Raw genomic sequence first — 25,432 nt, forward strand, 5'->3', positions numbered from 1 at the left:
ACCCACCTTGTGACATTTCAAACACACGTTGCCTTTATACGGGCATGCACGGCGCAGGTGTCGACCTCCACATCCCAAGCATGTCCGCGGTGTCACCCCGCCGCACGCGTGGCCGCGCGGCGACGTCCGACCCGCATCGAAGGTCGTGCGCGCGTCCCGGGGTACTCGCGACCCCGCGTGGCCGGTGATGGCTCGAACATCCCCGCGAGTCTGCTCAACCGCCATGTGTGCTTTCATTTTCTCCACGATGTCCCGAAACGCCAGCCGTCATCCCGGGGCCTGTTCGGTGCCACTAAATCACCCAGCAGCCGATAATGCTCCGGCGAAAGCGAAGCGAGCAAGATTGACTTCTGCTTGCCCTCGTCGACCACATCGTTCGCGTGGAAATAGCAATCCAATTGCTCTGAAAACGATTCGAAGTCGTCCCCGTCGAAAACGGGCATAAGTCCGTATGATCCCATCTTCGTCAGCCAACTAGTGTGTACTAGGTGCGGTGGGACGTAAGAAGCACGCGGGCCACCATCTACTCTGCTTTATTGCGCAGCCGGAAGCACAGTTCTGCCACCCCTAGCGGGCGAGGCATGATATACGAAAACCCAATCACGTGACACAGCACAGGTACGTCCTTGACAGTGCCGCTTGGCTGCATCCAATCCGGAAAGGTGATCCGTAGTTGGTAGAGTGATCCGGTTCAGACAACGAGTACCGAGGGCGTGGTTCCCCGGTGGTTAAACCGCGTGGTTAATTAGATAAGCCGATTCTAGACAGGAGGACCCAAGGTCACGCGGTTGAGTTGTTGGCGTCCACGGTCGGTTAAGCGACTCGCCTCATCACGGAATTATCCGTGAGTGACGGCCTACAATTCCGGGGAGTCGGGTGGGAATCGACTTAGCTTTCCCCCACCAAGTGGTCTTCTCACCCGACCCCTCCGGCCTGCAACAATATATATATATATATATATATATATATATATATATATATATATATATATATATATATATATATATATATCATAAAGAGACAATAATTGTCAATGGTACCACCATTGTGCAGTTGTACTTGCATATTTTAGTCCCCATTGGATTTAGTCCTAAATGAGGGCTTATGGATTGTGTCTCGTTCGTCCGCAGCCCTATCTTGCATATGTATGGACTGATTTTGTTCAAACTTGGCACAAAGATAATACACGATGGTACACATAAGCACATCATTTTGTTTCGCGATTCGATTAAAGATGGCCGACTGGCGGCCATTTTAGTTGAAAAACCTGATGTTCAACACGTCCTCACCCATTTCTTGGACATGCATTTTCCGATCTTGTTCGTACTTGGCACACAGGTAAAGAATGATGGCTTACATATGCGCGTCATTTTGTTTCGAGATCAGATGCAAGTTGGCCTACTGGCGGCCATTTTGTTACTTTTACGTGTCCCCTACCATTTATTGGACATGCATGGTCCGATTTTGTTCAAACTTGGCAGAAGCACAGTGCATGATGGCGTACATGTACACCTCTATTTTGCGATCGAATCAAAGATGGCCGACTGGTAGACGGGTGGCCATTTTAGTTGTAAATAAATATGGGTTAGCCCTTTAACTCAGTTCAGCACAATAACTAAAATCACGGGGGCTATGACATTTTATGTCTTTTTCTCCTTGGTATTATTTTTTCTTTACTTTAGTCTTCTCTGTATCAGTTTGCTTCATTTAAAATTTTTTTTTTTACCTTATCAAATTATGTTTTTGTAATGATTACTTTTGTCATTATTATTTCAAAATCTCACTTTCAACACAATTTATTTCCTCTAACAATTTTCTTCCTCTTTTTAAAAATTAAATCGTTGGAACTTTCTTTATTATTATCACCTTTTAAAATAATTATTTTAAAAATGCTTTAAACGGCCATCATCGTTTCAGCTGAGTAATGTTATTTGACATTTGTCACTTTAATTGCCACCTTGGGAAGGAGCTTTAAAAATGGTAGTGTGGTTTACTGTTGCCATCTTAATGCATTGTTGCGCATTGCAGATTGCAGCGTGAGCTGCTTTGGACCCATACATGTATGTTTATATGTATATAGCACATCTGTATTTTCCCATGAACAGTGCAAACATTATAACATAATAGACAAGTCAACCATATGTTGAAAATTAATCTGGAATTAGTGACATGAGTTAAGTGTTCAGACAATATTTTCAAACCAGAAGCACAGAGTGTGCTGTAAGCGGTGCCATGCCGATATGCAAAGGATGCCCCGTCAGGGTTCTCACGTGAGTGAGAAAAGTAGAAAAATATTGTAACGTCAAGCGTACAATTTCAGTCATGGTAAACTCAATTACTGGACCTCTTGTCCAGTAAATGTAGTTTGAAGTATGGTAAGTTGTCCTGAACATATCCACTCGGTTGTTTTCCTGAAAATTTCCACACCACAGCTATTATTTTCAGGATTATTATTACATTGTATATTTGTTTCCTGCCACACAATTATTTTTGGACTGAAATTGATTTATATCCACAGGTGCCATAACATGAATCCAGGCAGGGTTATTTCAAGTGAGGTCACAAGGTCCCTGCACATAAGTGGAACAAACACTTTTTTATGCATGGGGTGTGTGAGGAATGAGGGTGGAGGTTGTGATGAGCAGCGAAAGCAAATGGAGAAAAATGGGGGCATGGCTAGCTGAGGTAAGGAGGGGTGGAGGTTGGCGAATCGGCTAGAAATGCCACATGTCACTTTACAGATTAGTAACAGATTTAAAAACATCAATCTTGGGTCACAGTGTCCCAGGCACTTTCACCATAACACTATTGCCAGAAACAAAGAAGCCATCATGGGATGAAAAGCAAGCCAATAAAAGTTTACCGTAACAACCAAACGTTCATACCAGTTTGCTTGCCTTTTTTTTTTTTTTTTTTCAACAAATGGATACACACGATCTCAGGATACTTGTTTAAAAAAACCTGGAGCATATACAAGAGACATGTGCTGGAGACACATGCAGTGGACATGTGACACAGGCATAGCACTACCTTCCCTCCCACTCCACCCCCTCCTCCTTAACGTTTTCTAAGTATAACCCAAACGTGACTCCATAACATCCTGGCAATGCAGACAAGCATACAAACGTGACTTTGGCTTGCATCCAGAGACACAGACCAAAAAAACCCACCCCTGCCTCACATCCAGCTTCCATGATCATCAACCTTGAGCCCCAAAACCATCCTGCAGGTTTTCTCTCTCTCCAATGAAAGAAATAATTCAAAGTTCAGTCACCTCAAGAATCTCCTGGCCTTTCTTGATAGTGTGACTAAGTGCAGCTGGACGTGCTGCATGGTGACATTTATTCATATGCCCATAGTCAGGACCATCCCTTACTGCTCGAAGCACCGTGGTACTCGGACCTGGCACAGGGCTGAGGGACTCGCTGTTTGCCGTGGGTGCCGGGGATACTCGAGCTGAACCAGTGCTGGTGGATATGCTGCCATAGGATGTATTCTCATCGAGTCGACGCGCAGGTGAGCATTGAGCCGATTCAGTTGCAGTATTTGTGCCGCGTTCCCGGCCCGAGACAACAGGCCGCTGGTCGTCTTCAGGCAAACTGCTGACATCTGATGGTACAAAGATTCCGGTGCTGCCGTGCATGACTCTCACCCCCTCTGGACCAGGTGTGAGCTCAGTTGGTGGTCGATGGCGCAGATGAAGAGACCCAGGCAGAGGGCTCCCATCCTCCAGTGCCTCATCTGAACCTGCAGGGATAAGCTGTGATGGTGACATCACAAAGAGAACATTGAAGATGAAATAAGAGAGGAGTATATCGAAGGAATAATAAGATAAACAAAAAAGGCATCACAGACTTTAGTGTGATGAAAAATCATGACCCACCACCATCATATCACCAACAAAGACAGAGCCAAAAGGGATGCAATAACTCAAAAACAATCGATCACAATTGATTGTTTAGTCTGTACCATAGACTCATGACAGCGTCACAAAAAGTTAAAAGACTTTTTTCAAAAATAGTTTTGTAGTTCTGGAGCAATATGTAAAAAAAAAAGGACAGAGGAAGTGAGAAAAGGTGAGGTAGGTTCCACACTGCAAGCTGTGACACCAGGGGTTGGGTCACCATCTGACCTCTGTGGTGGAGCTGCTTTCAACCTGGCTCAAAGACTGGTGGAGCAGACGAGTGGCAAACAAATTTTTCAACCGCAGGTAATCATCGAGGACCACTTTGAGCACGGAGCCCTTTGGGGCGGCAGGGCCAGGAATAGTGCAGTGGAATGCATTAACCCCTTTGGGACTCAATTTCTATTCAGGAATCAAGGTTGTACTCCTTTCCTTAGAGAAGTTCTAGAGCTGGCTGTGATGTATATATGCACTCCCGGTCAAAAGTTTTAGAACACCCCCATTTTTCCAGTTTTTACTGATATTTAAGCAGTTCAAGTTCAGTGAATAACCTGAAATGGTATAAAGCTAAGCGGTAAACTGCCAGAAATTAAAAAACAAAGTTTAGGTTACCAAAAACTCAGAAATAATGTAAATTTCAGAGTTGTTAAAAAAGGCTCTTTTCAGGGAACAAGTAATGGGTTAGCAACTGCAGCAATGTAAGTAAATTAAGCCTTGAAAGTTGATGCAAAGAATTCCTACAGGTGTCCCAACTTTTGTTGATTAGTTACAAACCCTCTGTCTGTATAAAAGCAGTGTTGGAACAGACTGTGTTGCTGCACCCTCTGAAGCATTATTTGGACAATATTGCACTGCAAGAAATAGTATATTGCAATCATAATGGTGAGAAAAAGATAATTAACAAAGGAAGACAGACAGACCATTATCTATATATTACTAAAATTCTCATTATGTATGTATGTATGTTCCTGAAATACAGCCAAAACAGTACACGATAGTGCAAACATTTTCAGCCCACCTAACTCACCATTCTCCTGCGGTGTGCAGTATCAAGTTTCGTTCAAATCGGGCAACGAAAAAAATTATTAAAAAAATAATCTCCCGATTCAGTCAAGTACTCTTCGGGTGAATTTGATCAATGCAAACAACCTGAGCGGTATAGTTCGCTGAAGGTATCTTTTTTATTTTCTTGAAATGATTTATTTAAAAATCTCAAACATTTAGTATATTTTTATTTTCTTGAAATGATTTATTTAAAAATCTCAAACATTTAGTATAGACAAAGAACGATTTATTTTTAAGCATAAAATAAACCGCTATTTTGATCTTATATTTCCGTGTTCATTCATGAATAAAATTGTGTTAAGAAGATTACACACAATAATTTCTTCGACTTTCTTTTTTCCGTTTTTTTTTTCACATTGACGCGCAAATTCCCTTCTTTTGTATGAGTGAGTAAAATTGCGCATGATGTGCCCCAATGCACACAAAAAAAAGACACAAAATATTAGATCATGCAAAGAAGAGGGAAGCTTCTTTTTTTAGATCATGCCAAAAAAAGGGAGCAAACGAGTTGCAGGATGGTCAAGGAATGTTCTCGAGAAAGAAGGAAGCAAAGAGACGTCGAGAAGCAGTAAGGAGCAGAAGGGAACAAGAGACGGAAGAGGAAATAACTGAATGTCTCGAGGATCTCCGAGAAGGAGCGCAAAACAGAAGAAATGAAGAGACGCAACAAGAAAGAACTGAATGTCTTGAGGATCTCCGGGAAAGAACGCAAAACAGAAGGAATGAAGAGATGCAACAAGAAAGAACTGAACATCTCGAGGATCTCCGGGAAAAAACGCAAAACAGAAGGAATGAAGAGACGCAACAAGAAACAACTGAACGTCTCGGGATCTCCAAGAAAGAGTGCAAAACAGAAAGAATGAAGAGATGCAACAAGAAAGAACTGACCGTCTCGAGGATCTCCGAGAAAGAGTGCAAAACAGAAGAAATGAGATGCAACAAGAAATAACTGAACGTCTCGAGGATCTCCGGGAAAGAACGCAAAACAGAAGGAATGAAGAGATGCAACAAGAAAGAACTGAACGTCTCGAGGATCTCCGGGAAAGAACGCAAAACAGAAGGAATGAAGAGATGCAACAAGAAAGAACTGAACGTCTCGAGGATCTCCGGGAAAGAACGCAAAACAGAAGGAATGAAGAGATGCAACAAGAAAGAACTGAACGTCTCGAAGATCTCCAAGAAAGAGCGCAAAACAGAAAGAATGAAGAGATGCAACAAGAAAGAACTGAACGTCTCGAGGATCTCCGGGAAAGAACGCAAAACAGAAGGAATGAAGAGACGCAACAAGAAAAAACTGAACGTCTCGAGAATCTCCGAGAAAGAGCGCAAAACAGACGGAATGAAGAGACGGAAGATGAAAGAACTGAAAGACTGGATGAACAGCGGGCCAGAGATACAACAAGACGAAATGCACGACTCGCAAGGAAAAATCGTTCTGCTGATGTTGGTGAAATGACCAAGGTTTGCTCTCAGTGTCGAGCGTACCATTTCTCTGGAGAAACGGGCAACTTTTTCTGCATGGAGGGTAAGGTAAACATTGCTCCTCTGCGGGCACTCTCTGATGAACTCATGGATTTGTATACAAGTGACACGCCACAAACAAACGAGTTCAGAAAGAATATTAGACAATACAAATGTCTCTTTCAACTGACGTCATTTGGTGCCAAGGAAGTGGTGCCACCAAGGAATGGATGGAATCCTTCAGTGATTATTCAAGGCCAGATTCATCATTACCTTGGTTTGTTGATGCCTGGCCTAGACCAGCAAGGTCAATTCTTGCAGATCTACTTTATGGACCCCCAAGATAGCATTGAATTGCGAATGGGTATACTGCAAAATGCTGGTAATAAAAGGGAAGTTGTTCAAATTCTTGAAAACTTGATAAGACCAAACAACCCTTACATTGCTTCACTTGAAATGGCAAAGGAAATAATTAGAGATTTACCAGAAGCATCAATCGTCATTGATCCAGATCGTCGGCCAGCTTTTGAACATGAAAGGCGGTTTAACACACAAATTGCCAACGAAGTTGCTGTCATGATACCAAACAATAATGAACCTGAGGCATGATCACGGCACATTGTCTTGAAAGAAAGAGGAGGTGGCCTGCAAATCATTTCAGAGTCTCATAGGTCATATGATAGTTTTCAATAAGTCCTTTTCTTTCTGCTTGGAGATGATGGATGGCATCACCAACTCCAAATGAGTAACAGCAAGAAATTGACAGCGATGCTGGATCATGAATCATGATAATGAATTAAACCACCTTTTGAGAGGAGGACGACTCTTTCAACAATATGTGGTTGATATGGCAGCTAAGATTGAGAGTGATCGGCTCAATTATATTCGCATGAATCAAGCATCGTTGAGATCAACAACTTACAGAGGCCTGACGGATGCATTAAAAGATAAGGATGATTTAGAAAACGTCGGAAAGCGCATCATCCTTTCCTCAACATTTGTCGGTGGACCGAGATACATGATGGAACGATATCAGGATGGCATGATGCACGTTCGGAAGTATAGCAATGCTTCGTTCTTCATTATGATGACTTGAAATCCAAACTGGCCTGAAATCCGACAGCACCTCTTTCTGAATCAGCAGTCATGTGATAGACCAGACTTGATTGCAAGAGTATTCGATCTGAAAAGAAAGCTATTCATCAAGTACCTCACTGAACCAGATGGCCTCTTTGGGAACTGAATGGCTTTCGCCTCAACTGTGGAATATCAGAAGAGAGGCCTGCCTCATTTGCACTGTCTGCTGTGGCTTGACGAAGTGAGTAAGCCAAGACCACAAAATTTTGACAGATTAGCGCAAGCTGAAATACCAGACCCGCCAGTAGATCCTAAGCTGCATGAATTGGTACTGAAGCACATGATTCATGTACCGTACCGCAACAACACCACTCCATGTTGGAAGAATGGAAGTTGCAGTAAGAGATTCCCAAAGCCATTTATCGAGAGGACAAGGTGTGGAGATGATTCATATCCTCTGTACAGGAGATCTCTAGATATGGGAGGATTTCAGGGACATAAAGAAGGATGCCAGAATCGACCTATAACTTCTGATTGGGTGGTGCCCTATAATGCTCAACTATTGAAGTTGTTGAAATGTCACATCAACGTTGAAATATGCTCCTCTGTAAAGTCGATCAAATACGTGATCAAGTACACATTGAAGGGGAGTGATCAAGCAGTTTTTGGAGTTAACAGAGATGATGAAATTTCACAGTACTTGCCTGGCAGATACATTCGTCCATCAGAAGCAGTGGGATCAATTCTTGGATTTCCAATTCATGAGAGAGACCCCGCTGTCATTCGACTCCAGGTACATCTACCACAAGAACAACGAGTTTTTATCAGAATCAATGCTGGTCAGCAGGTGAATAATAATGATATGGCGAGAACGACTTTCACTGAATTCATGGAACTGTGTTCTTGAGATCCATTTGCAAGAACACTGTACTACGCTGATGTACCCGATTTTACACATGGAACAATAAGAAATGGGAAAGAAGGAAGGTTGGGAAGAGAGTGGAAGATTTTCCTGGTATTTTTGAAGCCAACGTTCTGGGACGAGTGCATACCGTTTCTCCAAGATGTGGTGACCTCTACTACTTGAGACTGCTTCTCCATCACGTCAAAGGGCCAGTATCCTTCGATTCATTGAAGACACATGATGGAGATATTCTTCCTTCCTTCAAAGACGTCTGCAGAGAAAGAGGTTTGTTGCAAGCTGACTACCATTGGCAACAAACGATGGAAGATGTTGAGAGGACAAGACTCCCCAGTGCAATGAGAGATTTGTTTGTTGTTTTGCTAACGAATACTGACATCAACAATCCTCGACAATTATGGGATCGCTTCAAGAATTCAATGTCTGAAGATTACCTTCAAAGAGAACGGAGAACAATCAGTGATCCAAATATCATGATTGATGAGAGACATCATGATCAAACTCTGTTGTTTATTCAAGACAAGCTTCAGAATTGCAACAAAACACTGGAAAACTTTGATTTGCCACGACCAAGAAATGGAAGGATGAACCTTGATGGTGACAATCCATAATTACTGCATGAATTGAAATACAATAGACCTGAACAACAGCAATTTGTTGAAGAGAAGGAGCCTCTGCTGAATGCTCAGCAAAGAGCAGTGTATGACCATGTGTGCAACTGCTTGGAAAGGAATCTTCCTTCAATGATTTTTATTGATGCACCAGGAGGAACGGGAAAGGCATTTCTCACCAATCTGATCCTCTCCAAAGTTAGAGGTGACGGTGATGTTTAGTTGCTATTGCTGTGGCATCCTCTGGGATAGCAGCTACATTAATGCCTGGTGGAAGAACTGCACATTCTCGATTCAAAATACCCCTCAAAGTGACCGACAACACATTGTGCAACGTTGAGAAGAACTCCAACACGGCAGATTTGATCCAAAAAGTGAAACTCATTGTTTGGGATGAGTGCCCGATGATTAGGAGGGAGAGCTTTGAAGCAGTGGACAGAACTCTTCAAGATGTATGCGGGAAGAATGAGCCTTTAGGCAGAATTCTTACCATTTGTGGTGGTGATTTTCAACAACTCCTTCCTGTAGTGAAAAAGGGAAATGATGCTGATGTTGAGAATTCCTGCATCAAAAAATCCTCCTTGTGGAGAACTTTCACCAAGTTTCAATTGAAGAGAAATATGCGATTGAGAGAGGGAGAATGCAACTATTCTCAATTTTTGTTGCAACTTGGAGAAGACAGGATTTCAAAGAATGAAAACGATGAAATTGAAATGCCAGAGGACATGGTTCTATAAGCAAGAACAATGGAGGATTGTGTTGATTTTATCTACCCCACATTCGACAATCCTGCTGAATTATTCTCCAAGAATTGTATCTTGATTCCGCTCAACGATATGATGAGAAACATCAATTATACATGTATCAGATGCTTCCCTGGAATCAGGGAGTACTTTTATTTTAATGCTGTGACTGAGGGAACGAATGCTACTCACTTTCCAACAGAATTCCTCGATTCAGTCGAGATCTCTGGATTACCACAACACAAATTGGAGTTGAAAAAAGGATCTCCAATCATTTTAATAAGAAACTTGGAACCCCCAAGGCTATGCAATGGAACGAGGATGATTGTGGAAGAGCTACACGATAATCTTATCGTTGCAAAAATCAACATTGGAGCCTTCAAAGATGAGATTGTTACGATTCCTCAGATAACGCTCAATTTGACAGAAGGCGAAGACATTCTTCTTAAGCGGAGTCAATTCCCGATTCAGTCAAGTTTTGGCATGACGATTCATAAAGCGCAAGGACAAACCATGGAGAATGTGTTGATATACCTCGAGAAACCGGTATTTCAGAATAGACAACTGAATGTGGCTCTCAGCCAAGGAAAGGTGAAGGAAAATGTCAAAGTATTCTTGAAGGATGAGAGATCAACCAAGAATGTTGTCATTAAACGCGTGCTTTATTGAATGATGACTCCTGAGGTAAATGCTCAAATTTTTTTCAAGTTAAAGTTTGACCACTAAATAATCTTAAAATGTCGTGTTGTTTTTTTTTTTTCATCAACCGCTGTCACAACGGGAACCCAATGGGTTCACGGGTCATCTAGTAACCCTTAAACGTGTAGGTCTTTCCTTTAGAGAAATTGCAAAGCAAGCCAAGGTATCAGTGAGTACAGTTTCCTTCACCATCAAAAGGCACTTGGAAACTTGGAAAAAGGCAAGTAAGGAAGTCTCAGTTTCAATTGTGAAGAGAAGACTTCGAGCTGCAGGTTTGCCATGTCGAGTGGCAGAAAGAAAGCCATTGCTAAGATGGCAAAATAAGAAAAAGAGGCTTTCCTGGGCCATGAAGCATCATCAGTGGACTCCTGAAAATTGGAAGGTCTTATGGGCCGACGAATTAAAATTTGAAATCTTCAGTTCATCACGCAGGGTTTTTGTATGCCGTTGAGTTGGCAAAAGGATGGTTCCTCAATGTGTGACACCAACTGTCAAATATGAAGGAGGAAGCATGATGATCTGGGGCTCTTTTGCTGGATCCAGAGTCAGTGACTTGCACAGTGACTGGCACCCTGAACCAAAAGGGCAACCACAGAATTTTACAGCACCATGCAATACCCTCTGGTCTATGCCTCGTTGGTCAGGGGTTCATCCTACAGCAAGATAATGACCCAAAACATACCTCCAGGCTATGTCAGAACTACCTTAGAAGAAAAGAACAAGACGGTAGGCTTCAAATCATGGAATGGCCAGCACAGTCTCCAGACTTAAACCCCATCGAGCTGGTTTGGGATGAACTGGACGGAAGGGTGAAAGCCAAGCAACCTACAAGTGCAACACATTTGTGGGAACTTCTGAAACAGTGTTGGGAAGAACTTTCCGAACAATATTTGATTTCCATTGTGGAAAGAATGCCACGAGTATGTTCGGCTGTTATATCTGCAAAAGGTGGCTACTTTGATGAGTCAAAAATTTAGATTAAATTTTGTTCAACAAAACGATTCCATGATTTCGGTTTTTTATCTGCAATTGTTTATTTGTTCTATGCTTTAATTCCAGAGTAAATTGAAACATTAAACAGCTTAAATTTCAGTAAAAACTGGAAAAATGGGGGTTCTAAAACTTTCGACTGGTAGTATATATATATATAAATATAACATACACACACCCTCATAAATTTACTTTAAATCATAGCTTTCTTAACAGAATAATATCAACTATGAAAGTCATAGTGATGATAAAGTCACAAGCAAAAAAAAATTCAATTCACAGGAACATGCCTTTCATACACATGTATTTTCGAGTCTTGGACCACCTCTGGTCTGAACGATGATGGCTATACAACTTGGGAACAATTTGACAAGATGCTGGGGAATATCTAGCGATATCTGATATTGCCCCCCCTCCCCCCCCCCAGGAAATCTGAGCATAAATGGATAAAAAGCCAACAGTTGTGAAAAGGTCTTAATCTAACTGGTATAACCAAACTATAATTCCCTGGAAACTATCACAAAGTCCACATCGTGTTCCTGAAACAATTCCTGTACCCCACAAAAATGATAGCTCAGATTGTTATTGAAATGTGTAAGAAGTACGGATGCAGGAACGTTGTCAGTTAACATTTGGATGCTTCTGAAACGTCACCTGGCTTTATGATGATGTGAGAGGTTTTAAACTGTCGTCTGAACATTCTCAAACTTCATCACCAGAAACCTGATCTCGAGGTACAATTCATTCAGTCACCTGTTTCATGATGTTTTAAAACCGAAACCATTTCATTGTTTTTACACCCATGATGCAAAACGACATTTGCACAAAATCAATTCTCAGTATTCATAGATATAATAGGACCTTTCTCGCAAGCACACCATATTATATTTGTCCCAACTACTAAATCTGGTAGTTAGCAAATCTCAGTGTGTTGTTGTCATGGTCATTGAAATCTTTCTACTATTAAACATATGAGTTGGAAGACTTTGCAGTTTCCAATCATGGGATTGATATGTTTGTGGTTCTCATAAGTGAAACATAGTTTGTGCCCAGAGTTCGCCTGCTTGCTCATAGATGTTTATGCTGCGGTTTGTCATAATTTTCAGCATGCATACAGTGAACATTGTCGCCTTCATCAGCTTAACCACTGTTTATAAGTTTCACTTTTGTAATGGCTTGTTTATGTTTGACCCCAAAGTACAAAATACCTGGTACAGCATAGGTCTTCAATACCCAGTATCAATGTCTACTATCAGGTCTTCAACACATCATGATATTCCTGCTTTATGCCAAGGCTTACTGTATTATATTCCATGACTATTATTCATGATAATGATGAATATTATAATTACCAGATGTTATATACCTTTCCAAAAGAGAAGGCCAATGTGTGCTGGTACCCTGGACAAATTCTAAATACCTGCACTGCTTTGGGCACTGCTAATCTATGGGGGCACTTCTTCGGTCATGTATCTGTGCCTGGGTGATGACGCAAACAGACCGAAATCATCCAGTGAATCATGGTGACGTGCATTTTCTAAACAAACTAACAATACTAATAATAAAAAAATATTATTCATGCTTTGCAAAATATAATGCACACATTAGAGCCAGTGGAAGAACTGCAGGGATTTTGACAAGTAATGATGTTCAAGTCAAGTGAAAGATGCTGTCCCTTCCAAATGGAAAAATGTTACCTTCATGGGACCCTCCCTAATGATGTTGCCAAGACGTGCGATGTTGTCATATTCCTGCAAGGCCGTGTGAAGGTAATGGTCACCGCGACGTTTCGCTGTTGCAGGTTCCCGGCCAAACGTGCCCTGCCATCAAGAATGCAAGCAAAGCCGATCAAAAAGAGAGAAGATGGTTTATAGAGTTTTATACTCAAGGTTTGAAAACCATTGGAGAATGTAGCATAGTTAAGATACAGTAGGGTTACATAACATAATGTAGTCCCAATTTCAGGAGTTGGGACTCAGCCAGGCATTTTTGAGTAACATTTAGCAGATACTTTTTCTTTTCAAAGCATTTTGGATGGCTGAACCAAATTTTCCTGTCTGCCAAGTTGAAAAATTGATGGTTAAGATTTTATAAGGAAAAATCCAAAATGGCTACCAAAATCTCGATTGAAGGCATACATTTCCACTGCAACTCCCTCAAAACACTTATGGGCACTTTTAATTTTGGCCTGATTCTTTATTGGAATTCCCAGTGACAATGAAGCAAGGTTTGACTATTATCCTGCAATAATTCAAAATGGCCACCTTAAAATAGCATATAAATCATCAATCTGAGATACAGTTGCTGCGTAATGTACTGTTTCCAGTAATAGAATAAAATCGAATATTTATTTCATAAAAATGATGAATTCACCATGGTTTGTAGATATTGTGATTACCTAACAATGTCCATGTGAATTGATTCATAAAAAATATTTTATTACAATAAATAATCACTTCAGCAAAACGATACCAAGATTTTTGACATTTTCACATTGACTGACACATTTTGTGCACGGCTGATACACAGACAGGGAATGTGACCAACAAAAGTATGTCAGGAGTTTTACAGGCATTTTTGATGCATATTTTAATAACACGAGCACATTACCCATCGGGTGATTGCGTCTCTCCCCTATAGTGACACACACACACACACACACACACACACACACACACACACACACACACACACACACACACACACACACACACACACACACACACACACACACACACACACACACACACACAATTTTTTCCCTTGATATTCATCATAGAATGAGGCACATGTATTGTATAACATGCATTACATGTTCATCAGAGCAACAAATATTGATGTTTGTACATGTATGCAATAAGACAATCGATCAAACACTCACATCCTACTTTATTGGAGTTATTACATTTCGAGGCAACAATATTTAGTTATTTCAGTGCGGTTTTGAGGCCAGAAAGCTACGCTGTTAATCTCACTTTTGATATGTGGTCAATGGATAAAAGCAGAAAGCAATTCATACAGAAAAGTATCAAATATGGCTTTTGGAGATGTATAGCACAGTATTATACATCTGAATACAGTAATTTAGTACACATAAAAAGTGGTCTCTTTTTTAAATTTGGAATGAATTATGTCTGTGAATCTTCTTTTCAATGTATGCAATGAAATGTAATTGGTCTTTATTTTGATTAATATTGCTTTTGATTACCTCTAAAACCTCCAATAAAGTAAAATGTATTTGTGGCATGCTGAATGTGCACATTTAGAGCAAAGTGATGTGCATGTAATTTGTCTTTTCGAGCCACTTTTTCCAAATTTGGGACTAGATTATTAGGGCATGAGAGTTGTTCTGGTCTAGTTTTTCTGTCACTCTATTGTGCATGGTTCTGCGTAACAGTGCTTTCCTTACATGTGTGACAGGCACAGGGCTTTCCCAACGATCAGTCATTGAACTTAGGTTCTCAGGCAGGTCATCATCATGCTCTGCTTGAAGGGTTAGCTCCATGTCTCGAAAATAAGGATCCAACCAAACGGGATTGGCACTGTTCAAGAAAGGAATGAGGCACTTGTAAAGAGCAGCCAAGACATGAGGGTTTTTTCTCCCCCCCCCCCCCAACAGGAAATTTGTTAATTCTCAATCCTTAAGTTTAATCGATGGAATGAATAATGGTACTGCACAATGACTGTGATTTAATAGAATCCCAACAGTCATGCTTTTATTCAAAAAATATTCTCACATTTCTACACCTACGAGTTGGTCTATGTTATGGCTCAGTCAGCAAGGCTTCTGCTGGATTTGGAATTTTCTCTGTTTGATGTCAGTTACACATTAAATGTTAATCTATTCTAATCGTTCTCACAATATTTTCCAGATAGCTTTCAGTGACCACAACCCCAACGATATCTGCAGAAACAGCACTCAAGGACATAAGGCAAATAGGTTATTGTGCCCTGTCTGAGTATTCCAAACGAGAGACGTGCAGGGGACTCGATTTAGGCATGTGCGTTGATCCTTGCTTTTTGAAGAATGCAAAGAGATGGTTGAAAAAAAAACGAAGGCAGATATACTCACCCTTCGACAGCATACTTGTTTGTGTTTGGAACGTTATCCAAAATTTCCATGAAGCCTTGGTTACCTTCAAGACACAATGCTTGCTTTAAAATGTTTGTTGTTCTTTTACTTTATTATTAAACTTCACTTTGAGCACAATTTATTCCATAAGTGTAATAAAGGATATTGAAAATGCACAATGCAGCTTGCAGTGGTGTTGTGAAAGTGACAAATTTCATTTTTCAGCCCAAATGCTAATGCACGCAAAGCATACAAGGATATATTAGAAAACTGGACACAGAAAGGAGACCATTTGGCCCATCATGCCTGTGCCATATCCACACCCCGAGTATGACCTCATCTGCATATCAAAATCCCACTATTAAAACGATACGAATTTCATATTTACATATGCAATTTAATCTGAAGGAAGGTAATATGGTCAGGGTAATAATACAAAATGCATCTTTAACGTCCTCAGCCTAAATGCAAATGGCCAGAGGATCCCCAGCCAGAGGAAGATGTGGTTTGAGATGCAACACCCCTTCCCCCCCTTACCAGCACCAAGGGGGCAGTTTTACTCTGAGTCGACATGAGAGGGCAAAATCCTTCAGCAGACAGCTTATAAGTGAGCACACAAGCAATTCCTTCACAATAATCTTTATTGTATTTGCTTCTATTTCGTTTAGAAGGTAAATCTTAAAAGTTCAATCTTGTACAAAATGCCTACTATAGTATTCCCGTTTGGAAATCCATTATAATCTATTTTTGTTTTCTTTTTTGAAATGTATCACTCAAAAATGACAATCAATTATCCAATATGGAATTGTTATTTTAAAACTGCTTGCAATTTAGAATACAAACATAAAAGTTCTTCAGCCAGTTTCGAGCAGGCCTATATGGCTTACCTTTTGGACTCGAGAGTATCCCGAGTTGCTGCCAAAGGTGGTCTTGACAGCTGAATGATAAATCCCACAAGGCAGTAGCACAAATACAGTGACCCAACAACAGGTACCCCATGCCAACTGACCTGGTTTTGCCATTGTTAGGCCAAAAACTGAAACGGTCAATAAATTCATGTTTCTGGCTGCAGTTGTCATCACGCATATTCGTGGCAGAGCAGGATATGTCGTAAATACACCCTTGAATGTTATTCCATGTTCTCATCTTTCCTAACACAAGTGTATTTTGCAGGTCCAAGTTTTACCATTCCCATGTGATTATCTTATTCGAAGGATGATCAATGACTTTGAGGCATAAATGAACAGCTGTTTCATCCATCACTACCAGTCTGGTGCAAAAACATTTTGTTGGTGTACCTGTCTCGTACATGTACATGAGTACCTGTCTCGATCTGGCTTTGGCTCAATTCTGTCTGATGCTGTTTTTTTTTTTGTATACCTTGTCGAGGCTCGTATGAGAGCTAAGACACAGCACACAGCAAGGGGGGCATGGGACAAGGGGGGCATGAGACAAGAGGGGCGGGAGTGGGAACAGAGACATTAGGAGATCTGTGGAAGGGAGAGGGATGGGGCGGGGAACATGGTGAATACATGATGGACATTACGGGGACTTTCAGGAAGGAAAGCAGGGAATTTGAAGGAGGTGGGCTTGGGGTGGATTGACGGGGGTATAAAAGATCGAGGATTTGGATGGGGGATGATAAGAGGTGGTGGCGAACAACAGTTTTGAAGGCCTGGAGGGAAGAATGGGATTGAACAGAGTGTGGGAGTTTATTCCAAAGTCGGGGAAAAAAGAGGAATGAAAGAGTGAAGGTGGGCAGTGATTCGTGATTTTGGTAGTTTTACCAGAATGGGGTTGTTGGCAGACCTTGAGCACCCTGCGGAAATGTGGTGGGGACAAATCGCAGAGAGAGCAGGGAGGGGGGGGCGAGACTGGAGAGGGGACGATAGAAGACAGAAAGACCACTGACCTGCCTGTGGTGAGAGAGTGAGAGGCCCAAAGACTCAGCCTCATTGGGGGAGATGCCAATGATCCGAAATGCCCTGGTTTCCACAGCATGAAGCCGAGAAAGGTGCGAGGCAGGAACACCAGCCCAGAGGGGAGATCAGCACTCCATCAGGCTGCAGACGAAAGCCTTGTAAGTGGTCAGGAGCTCTGGTGGGCCAAGGAAGGACTTTGCATGATGGAGGATTCCCAGTCGGAGACTGGCTTAGTGAGACCAAGAAGCTTGAAAGAAAGGACTTCTTCCATAGGATTGTTGAGAAAGTGGATTGGGGGGGGGGGGTTCTAATCGGTCCTTTCAGAGAGACATAGTGAGAGTGTGAGATTTGTCCGGATTGAAAGACATGTTCCACTTTTGGACCAGTTTGTGATTTTTACCCAGATCTGCAGTGAGTAAAGAAGCTGCTGCTTGTCGGTCTGAGGGATGACCAATGGTAAGGCAGAGGGTGGAGTCATCAGCAAAGAGAAATAGAGGATTTTCCAGAGAGTCGGAGAGATCATTGATGAAAACCAGAAAAAGAACAGGGCCCAGAACGCTACCTTGAGGAACTCTAACCTGGACAGGAAGTCTGTGAGCCATGAGTGGAGATGGCCTTGGCTACCATAGGAAGAGAGTTTGGTGAGCAGGGCAGGGTGCCAGACCGTGTCAAAAGCACACAATGTGTCTAGTGATATGGCTCTGATTTCATGTCTGGCATTGAGGACCTCCATCCATTGTTGGGAGAGTCGAAGCAGCATATCCAAGGTGGAGTGACCTGTCATGAAACCAAATTGGTGATTGAAAATCAGTCCATTGGAGAAGAGGAAGAATTTAATGTCTGAAGTGATGATGGATTCCATAACCTTGCTGATGATTGGGAGAAGGCTGATTGGTCTGTAGTTGCAGGGATCTGTTTTTGCACCTTTTTATGCAGGGCAGTAATGTTTACTGATTTCCAAGCAGATGGCAGATGACCGTGAGCAAATGAGAGGGTGAATAAAACAGAGAGAGGGTGAGCAAGAGCAGAAGAGCAGACTTTAAGGACACGTGGGCTGATGCCGTCTGGACCGGTTGCAGAATTTGACTCGAGGTTTGACAGCAACTTCTCCACCTTGTTCTCAGGTCGACAATCATCAAGAGAATGCTTTCAGTGTTAGGCCACAGAGTTACTGATCGACCCTCATGTTTGCAAGCTATGAAGTGCACATAAAAATGTTTCTTCATGGCCACAGAAATGCCACCAACACCATAACAAAACTATGGGATGTCAGGACATGCAATTTGCAGAGCAAGGATACCAATCTCTCCTTTGGAGCTTGACTCTAATAATCTCCAAATGGTTTAGGGTTTATGAATCGGAAGGTACCCTGCATCCAATTCGACATCTACAAGGTGTTGGGGCAGGCTTTTAGCTTGCAGGATTCTCAGGTCTACACTCATCATGAGGATGCTCCACAAAGGGCAAAATTGTTAGGGCGGTCAATTTGGATAACTTTTGGGTCACTGTGTTTGTGCTAATGCCTTCTGGGATTTGTTTTAAGCTGTTAAAACTGCATCTGGTTACATAACTCTTGCCTACTATGGAGTCCAAATGCAGGACTTATAGGTGTGCTCTTAGCTGGCATAATAGTGTGTGTGTGTGTGTGTGTGTGTGTGTGTGTGTGTGTGTGTGTGTGTGTGTGTGTGTGTGTGTGTGTGTGTGTGTGTGTGTGTGTGTGTGTGTGTGTGTGTGTGTGTGTGTCATTGGTTGTTATCAACATATGCCGGTTTCAGAAGGTGGAACGGAGTCCTCCCAGGTCTCAAAGTACCCACCTCCATTTCAGCAAGGGATCACAATTCATGGACCAAGTTGTGAAGTTTTCTTATTCTCAAAGTTTTGTTCCAAGGGCTTTTTTTTTCTGGATCCTAACTAAGCCTCGGGCAGCTTCCAACTGCAGTTTGTTTGTATTATTATTATTCCCAGCGACGGTGTTTAAGATCTCTGTAAGGTTCTTTTTTATCATTCCCGTTGCTTCAATGATCACTGGTACAATTTTGGCGCTCTTCAGCTTCCCGGCTCTTTTCACTTCATTTTTAAGATCTTGGTATTTGATTATTTTCTCGATGTCTGCGTTTAGGCCAAAATCGCTGGGTACCGACACCTCAATTAAAAATGGCTTATTTTCCTTTTTGTACCTCAGTGCGATGTCTGGTCACAATTCTTTGTTTTATATGTTCATGCTCGATGGGATCATCAAGTCATGCGTGAGCGTTACTTCCTTGTTTTCAGTGATTGCTTTTGGTTCATGTTTCCATGAGTTTTCTGAAACTGGGATATTGAGGATTTTGCAGATGTGCCAGTGGATTACTCTACATACCTTGTTGTGCCTTTGGGTGTACAGCTGCTCTGACATGTTTTTAAGATTTCAATAGCAGGTAGCTCGTACTTTGTTTCTGTGTTGCAGAACCTACACTTGTCCGTCTGGCTCAGTCCCGTCATCTTTTTAAATCCATTAGTGTAGTGTCCTTGATCTTGCGCATTCATTACGATTCATTCTATATCCCAGTTGAACTGACACCTCTTCTTAGCCATTCCAACGAGCCTTCTTGGTCTATCCACAATCTGTTTAATTTTGTTTTTTTGTATTCTCCTGCTCTTTTGTCATTCTCCAGTTGTTGGTGTATATTTGTTGATATTTCTTTTTATATTTTTCTTTTGTCTTTTTTGCAATTGTTGGGGCTGTATTTGTTGCTGTTTCATTTTCCTGTGTGGCATCTTCTATTCGCACCTGTTTTTGGAAATTATTTGCAAGGTGAGTTTGGGATACATTTTTAGGTTTGTTGTCTTCATGAAGTGTGTGTGTGTGTGTGTGTGTGTGTGTGTGTGTGTGTGTGTGTGTGTGTGTGTGTGTGTGTGTGTGTGTGTGTGTGTGTGTGTGTGTGTGTGTGTGTCTGTGTGAGATAACAATAAACAAGTACAAAAAGGTCCAATATGTGAAGAAGGTAAGGAAGCTCACCAAGTGATCCTGCCATAATGGCCCTGAGCTTTCTTTTATGACTGAGGGAAAGAGTAAAAGTGCAGTGTTAGGATTCCTGTCCTTCAGCTTTTGCATGCACATGTGCTGAGTTGAGCACTTCAGCCACTTAGTAACTACGCAAATTCATTAAGGTTGTGTACTGAGTTTCCATTTGCTTTGAGAGCCCTGCAGTTGCAAATGTAGTTTTTCATGCATCGTCAGGAAATGTGGCCTCTGATTTAACACTGGTATTGGTTACCATTGACATGGAATGTTAAATTTTCCGTTGCAAAAATAGAAATTAGGGGAAAGCTTTGGCTGGTGAAGGGTTGTGTGAGATGGTCTTTAAAAGTGAATACAGACTTACTCTGCACAAATATCGATATAAAAATAACAATAACAAACAAAAGGAGAATTAATTATAATTCCTTTCCAAATTGAATAGTTTGAGCTGCTCATTATTTGCCAGCAAAAAAAAGCGAGTGTAAATACAGCATTGCATGAGGACGAATGATAGGTTGTTGTCATGAAATGGTTGATGATGTGAGCTTAATGAAGTCACAATAAAACAGGGTCTGGCAGGGATGTCCTGGAGGTACACACAACACTCGCCTCTCAGTTGTCTCGCTTGGGTTTGAATTGAATTTTGGTTTGAATTGGACCTAGCTACAAACTTTCATCCTGATGTTTCACAGGCAAAGTGATTCATCAATGTGTGTGCCGTCCTTGGATGGCCATTAAACTGGGTGTCCCGTCTGCCGGCATTAGTTGATGGACGTTAAAGATCCCACAGTGTCTTTCGTGAAGGGGAGGTGAGCTATTGCTGACACCTTGAACAAATTACAAATTCCTGTCCTGATTTCCTGAGTTGGAGTGGCGACCCGACCAGGATTGTAGCCTAGTAACTGCTTTGGCAGCAACAAGACTCTGCTTCGGACGTGGTACACGATAATGATGATGATGATGTTGATAAAACAAAGTGCAATGATTGTCCTAATACAATCAGATGATGATTTTATTGCTAATCAACAATAAGTGTGAATATTGACAAAGATACTGCAAAAGATTTGCTGATGAAACGAAATGCAAATTTAATGAATGCTATATTTCCTCATTATTAGGTCTCGAGCAGAAAAGCATTGATACTCACATGGTTCTGGAGTACCACATAATGACTGCAAACAGGACAAGCAGGAGGACCATGAGCACTGCCAGAATAATAATAGCCATCTGCAGAGAAAACACTCGTTAGAATTTTTCAGTTTCACATGGCCCTTATTCGTAATTAATTACTAATTGATAAATAAAACTAACTATATCATGATGCAGACTACATTCTAAAGTCGGCGGAGTGGTATTGTGCTTATACACTGCCTGCATGTTTTTAATCCCCCCCCCCCCCCCCCGGGAGTGATTGAGTAATATGTATTATGAAGATTGTAAGTTGAGGTTGCAGTGATTTGTCAGCAAGACAAATGTAATTATCATAGTGTTTACACAAGTGCCTGTTATTAAAAAGATTGCTTTACACAGGTTTATTATAACATCTCCGACCTCCGTGTTCAGGCCTCGAATGAGTATGTTGCTTAAACACTGCCTGGGTTTTCCCCAGGAGCAATCCAGTAATATGTTTCATGAAGATTGTATGTTGAGGTTGTAATGATTTGTTGTCAACAACACAAATTTAATTATCAGAATACCTGCATTTCATTGACTTTCTCTGGGCAACGCCGGGTACTTCAACTAATACTACATACCAAAGTCAGCGGAGTATCTTTCGAGCTGTACCGTTTTCTACAGGTTATGGGAACTGCCCACTTCATATTTGCATACCAGTGTCTTACTCCTTCATTTTTGGTTTATGTAATTGCTGAGATAAATAATCAGCCTTAAAGCGCTTACAAACACAAAGCATAACTAGAAAGTTCATAAAACACATTACCCCACGCAGTGTTCAGGTATATGCTTCAATGGAAATAAAATAATGATTTTAAAGTTAGTTTAAAAAAAAAATCCAGAAGTTTAGCACTACTGAAGCAGTCTTATACGTGACCCTTTTCACCACATTCTTTAACATGTCCAAGTACTGTACTGCAAAACTGGAGATTCTTGAAAGTGACGAGAAGGCAATTTGTGTTCTACAGTGTTCAAGTATATAATTCAATTTAAAGAAAACTAGTGCATGCCCGTACATGCGTGGCTGTGCGTGCAAAAAAAAACAACAAAAAAACAATCAAAAACCACACAGTCCATTCCTTCGCTCTCGTAAACAATGACTGGTTGGGGCATTGTTTATCCATAAATGTGCATAAGAAATTATTAGAATACAGTAAGTCATCACTATCCGGAAGTCCGTACGTTGTAACCCGTAATGGGGAACGCGCTCTAACTTGGCCATAATTTGGGAACCACTTGTCCGATTCATTTCAAACCTTTTTAAAGGCAAACAAACAGAGTTTGCTGGAATTATAGATGGAAGATAGATACTGTGGGTGCAAAACGCCAAGCAACGTGTCCTGTCATTGGTAACTAAGGCGCCCCTTCCCCATCGGCCACGCTTACGCAGCAACGTGTCCTGTCATTGGTTTGGTAAATAAATGGCCATAACTTGGGAACCACTTGTCCGATTAATATCAAACCTTGAAAAGGCACATACTCAGGTCCCCAGCAATATAACTAGCAAGTTTCAATTAGATCGGACCAGTGGTTGTCGAGAAAGAGCGGTCACAGACAGACAGACAGACACACAGAGATTGCTGGAATTATAGATAGATAAATATTATAAAGATCATACAAGTAAATTAATTCCGGAAGTTTACTGCCATTGACACAGTGTCTATTACATCACCCTATCTAACACGTTGCATTCGTTATTTGTGCCTGTTGTTTGTGTCCTTTATGACATCATTAAAAACAGCAAGTTTCCTGTTTGGAATGATTTTCAATTTTATTTGACTTCCAGGCAGGCAGGCAGAGTACAAATATTACCTTACTCCTCTCTGCGCATGTACGATCGGAATGAATTCAAAACCAAAATACAATAAAACGGCAAACTTGTCTTCCTATTCATGTTCAAAATATAACATTCATTTTAAATAATATAAGTTGTTCCTCGATCATAAACTGATAAGCAGATGGACGGATGGACAGACAGATACAAACAAATTGCTCAACCCCACTTTTCTCTTCGCGTGCATGGGGTAATTACTCATTTTCAGAAGGTGATCCCTGATATGCCTGGTGTTGGCTTAATGATTAGGGTGGTAGGCTTGGGATCCTAGGATCCCAAGTTCAAATCCCACTCGGAGTTCAGATCCCACTCGGCTGTGGAATTAATACCAGGTGGGGTTGACTGTGCCTGTCATCCTTCCGAGGTCAGCAAAATGAGTGGCAGCTTGCTGGTATCCTGTGTTGGAGTGGCGACCTGTCCAGGATTGTGCCGAATAGCGAAGGAGACTGCTTGGCAACACCAATGCTCTGCACAGAGTATGGTCCCAATGGATGGATGGATGGCTACCTGATATGTATGTTATGGTATGTTATGGTATGTTATGGTGAAATGAATTAAAAATATATGACGAGCATGTTCAGCATGTGCAATTATTGCCATTCGTTTTTGAACATGGCAAAGGATCATACTAACCTGGAGTACATTGATGTTATGGAATAAATATCTCAGTATCCTGAATCGGGTTCTCCACTCTGTAACAATTATTATCTGTAAAATGGTTTTTATACATCATGATGTGTGATTATTTGTTTCTAAACATATTTCTAGGTTAATTCACAGAACTGCTGCTGTATGCATCATGTATCTGTGAAATGCATGGAATAAATTGCATACAATTGATAACTATTGTTACAATGTACTGCAAGAATGAACTGAATATATGAATCGATAGTGATACATATTTGAAGAAAATCAAAAAGTGATGCCGATCTGATATGTTTTGCATCTGAACTTGTTGTTCAGAGTATGCAACCCCAAAGTGGACACCACCAGTCCTGACCATATTGAATAGGCATATTTCTACTCTTTGGACATCAATAAATCATCAAAACCATTCATACTTTGTGCGAAAATATCCATGAAAGTAAATTAATTTCTTTTTTATGGAAACAGTCGAAGCTGGTAGAAGAGCTGGAACACAGAATGGATTAGGACGCAAAATAACAAAAGGAACAGCAGAAAGAGAAGGTGTAAATGCCAACAGCAGGGCAGTGGGAGAAAATAAAGGGGAGAGGGACAAACAAGGGACGTGCAAGTAAGATTGAGAAGGGGAGAATGCAAGGGGAGGATAAGATGGATACAGAAGCAAAATTGAGGGGGAGGGGGGTTAACTAGTGGAGAAAATATCATGGCTTTGGATGGGGGATGATCTAAGATTGTCGTGAACAGCTGTCTTGAAGATCTGGAAGGAAGAATGAGCAATAGGGGTGGGAGAGAGAGAAGGGGATAGGGTGGGGGAGAGAGAGGGGGATAGGGTGGGAGAGAGAGGGGTGGGATAGGGGTGAGGGAGTGTGGAGTGAAGGGAGGGAGAGGAGGAGAGAGGGAGAGGAGGAGGGGCATTCCAGCAGATGTGACGCCAGCTGAACATCCATCCGAAGGACGGCACACACATTAATGAATCATCCTGCCTGTGAAACACCGGGATGACAGTTTATAACTGAGTCGGGATTCAAACCCAGGCTAGACAGCGAAGAGCAAGCATGCGTACTTCTCAGCTATCCTGTCACGATCTGGAAATTCATCGCATTATGAAAACTGAATTGATCCGAGCAGCACTGCAAAAAACCCCCAATAATAATAATAATAATAATAATAATAATAATAATAATTTGGCCAATTGGCACATTCCTTGATACTCTTCTCCTCGACCTCCGGAGAGTTGTATGGTGGAGGAGGATAGCGTGAGAGAAGGGAAGGGAAGGGAAGGGAAGGCTGAAGGCAGTGCGAGGGGTGGGGGG

At 41.5% G+C, this 25,432-nt stretch overlaps 1 protein-coding gene across 1 annotated transcript in view; it reads right to left on the minus strand.

Annotated features, from left to right (window-relative positions):
* Positions 1–2,347: 2,347 nt before the first annotated feature.
* Positions 2,348–25,432, minus strand: part of CDH23 (cadherin related 23) — a 683,120-nt gene continuing 660,035 nt past the window's right edge. Inside the window, exons 65-71 of the mRNA XM_085883587.1 lie at positions 21,615–21,694; positions 20,465–20,505; positions 15,545–15,608; positions 14,882–15,014; positions 13,170–13,292; positions 4,133–4,243; positions 2,348–3,760 (exon numbers count right to left, since the gene is read on the minus strand). Coding sequence (XP_085739713.1) covers positions 3,260–3,760; positions 4,133–4,243; positions 13,170–13,292; positions 14,882–15,014; positions 15,545–15,608; positions 20,465–20,505; positions 21,615–21,694 — 1,053 coding nt within the window. The 3' untranslated portion in view covers positions 2,348–3,259. The remainder of the gene's footprint in view (positions 3,761–4,132; positions 4,244–13,169; positions 13,293–14,881; positions 15,015–15,544; positions 15,609–20,464; positions 20,506–21,614; positions 21,695–25,432) is intronic.

Source organism: Eptatretus burgeri, chromosome 5, assembly GCF_056783735.1.
Source record: "Eptatretus burgeri isolate ZD-2024b chromosome 5, Ebu_testis_v1, whole genome shotgun sequence".
Lineage (NCBI taxonomy): Eukaryota > Metazoa > Chordata > Myxini > Myxiniformes > Myxinidae > Eptatretus > Eptatretus burgeri.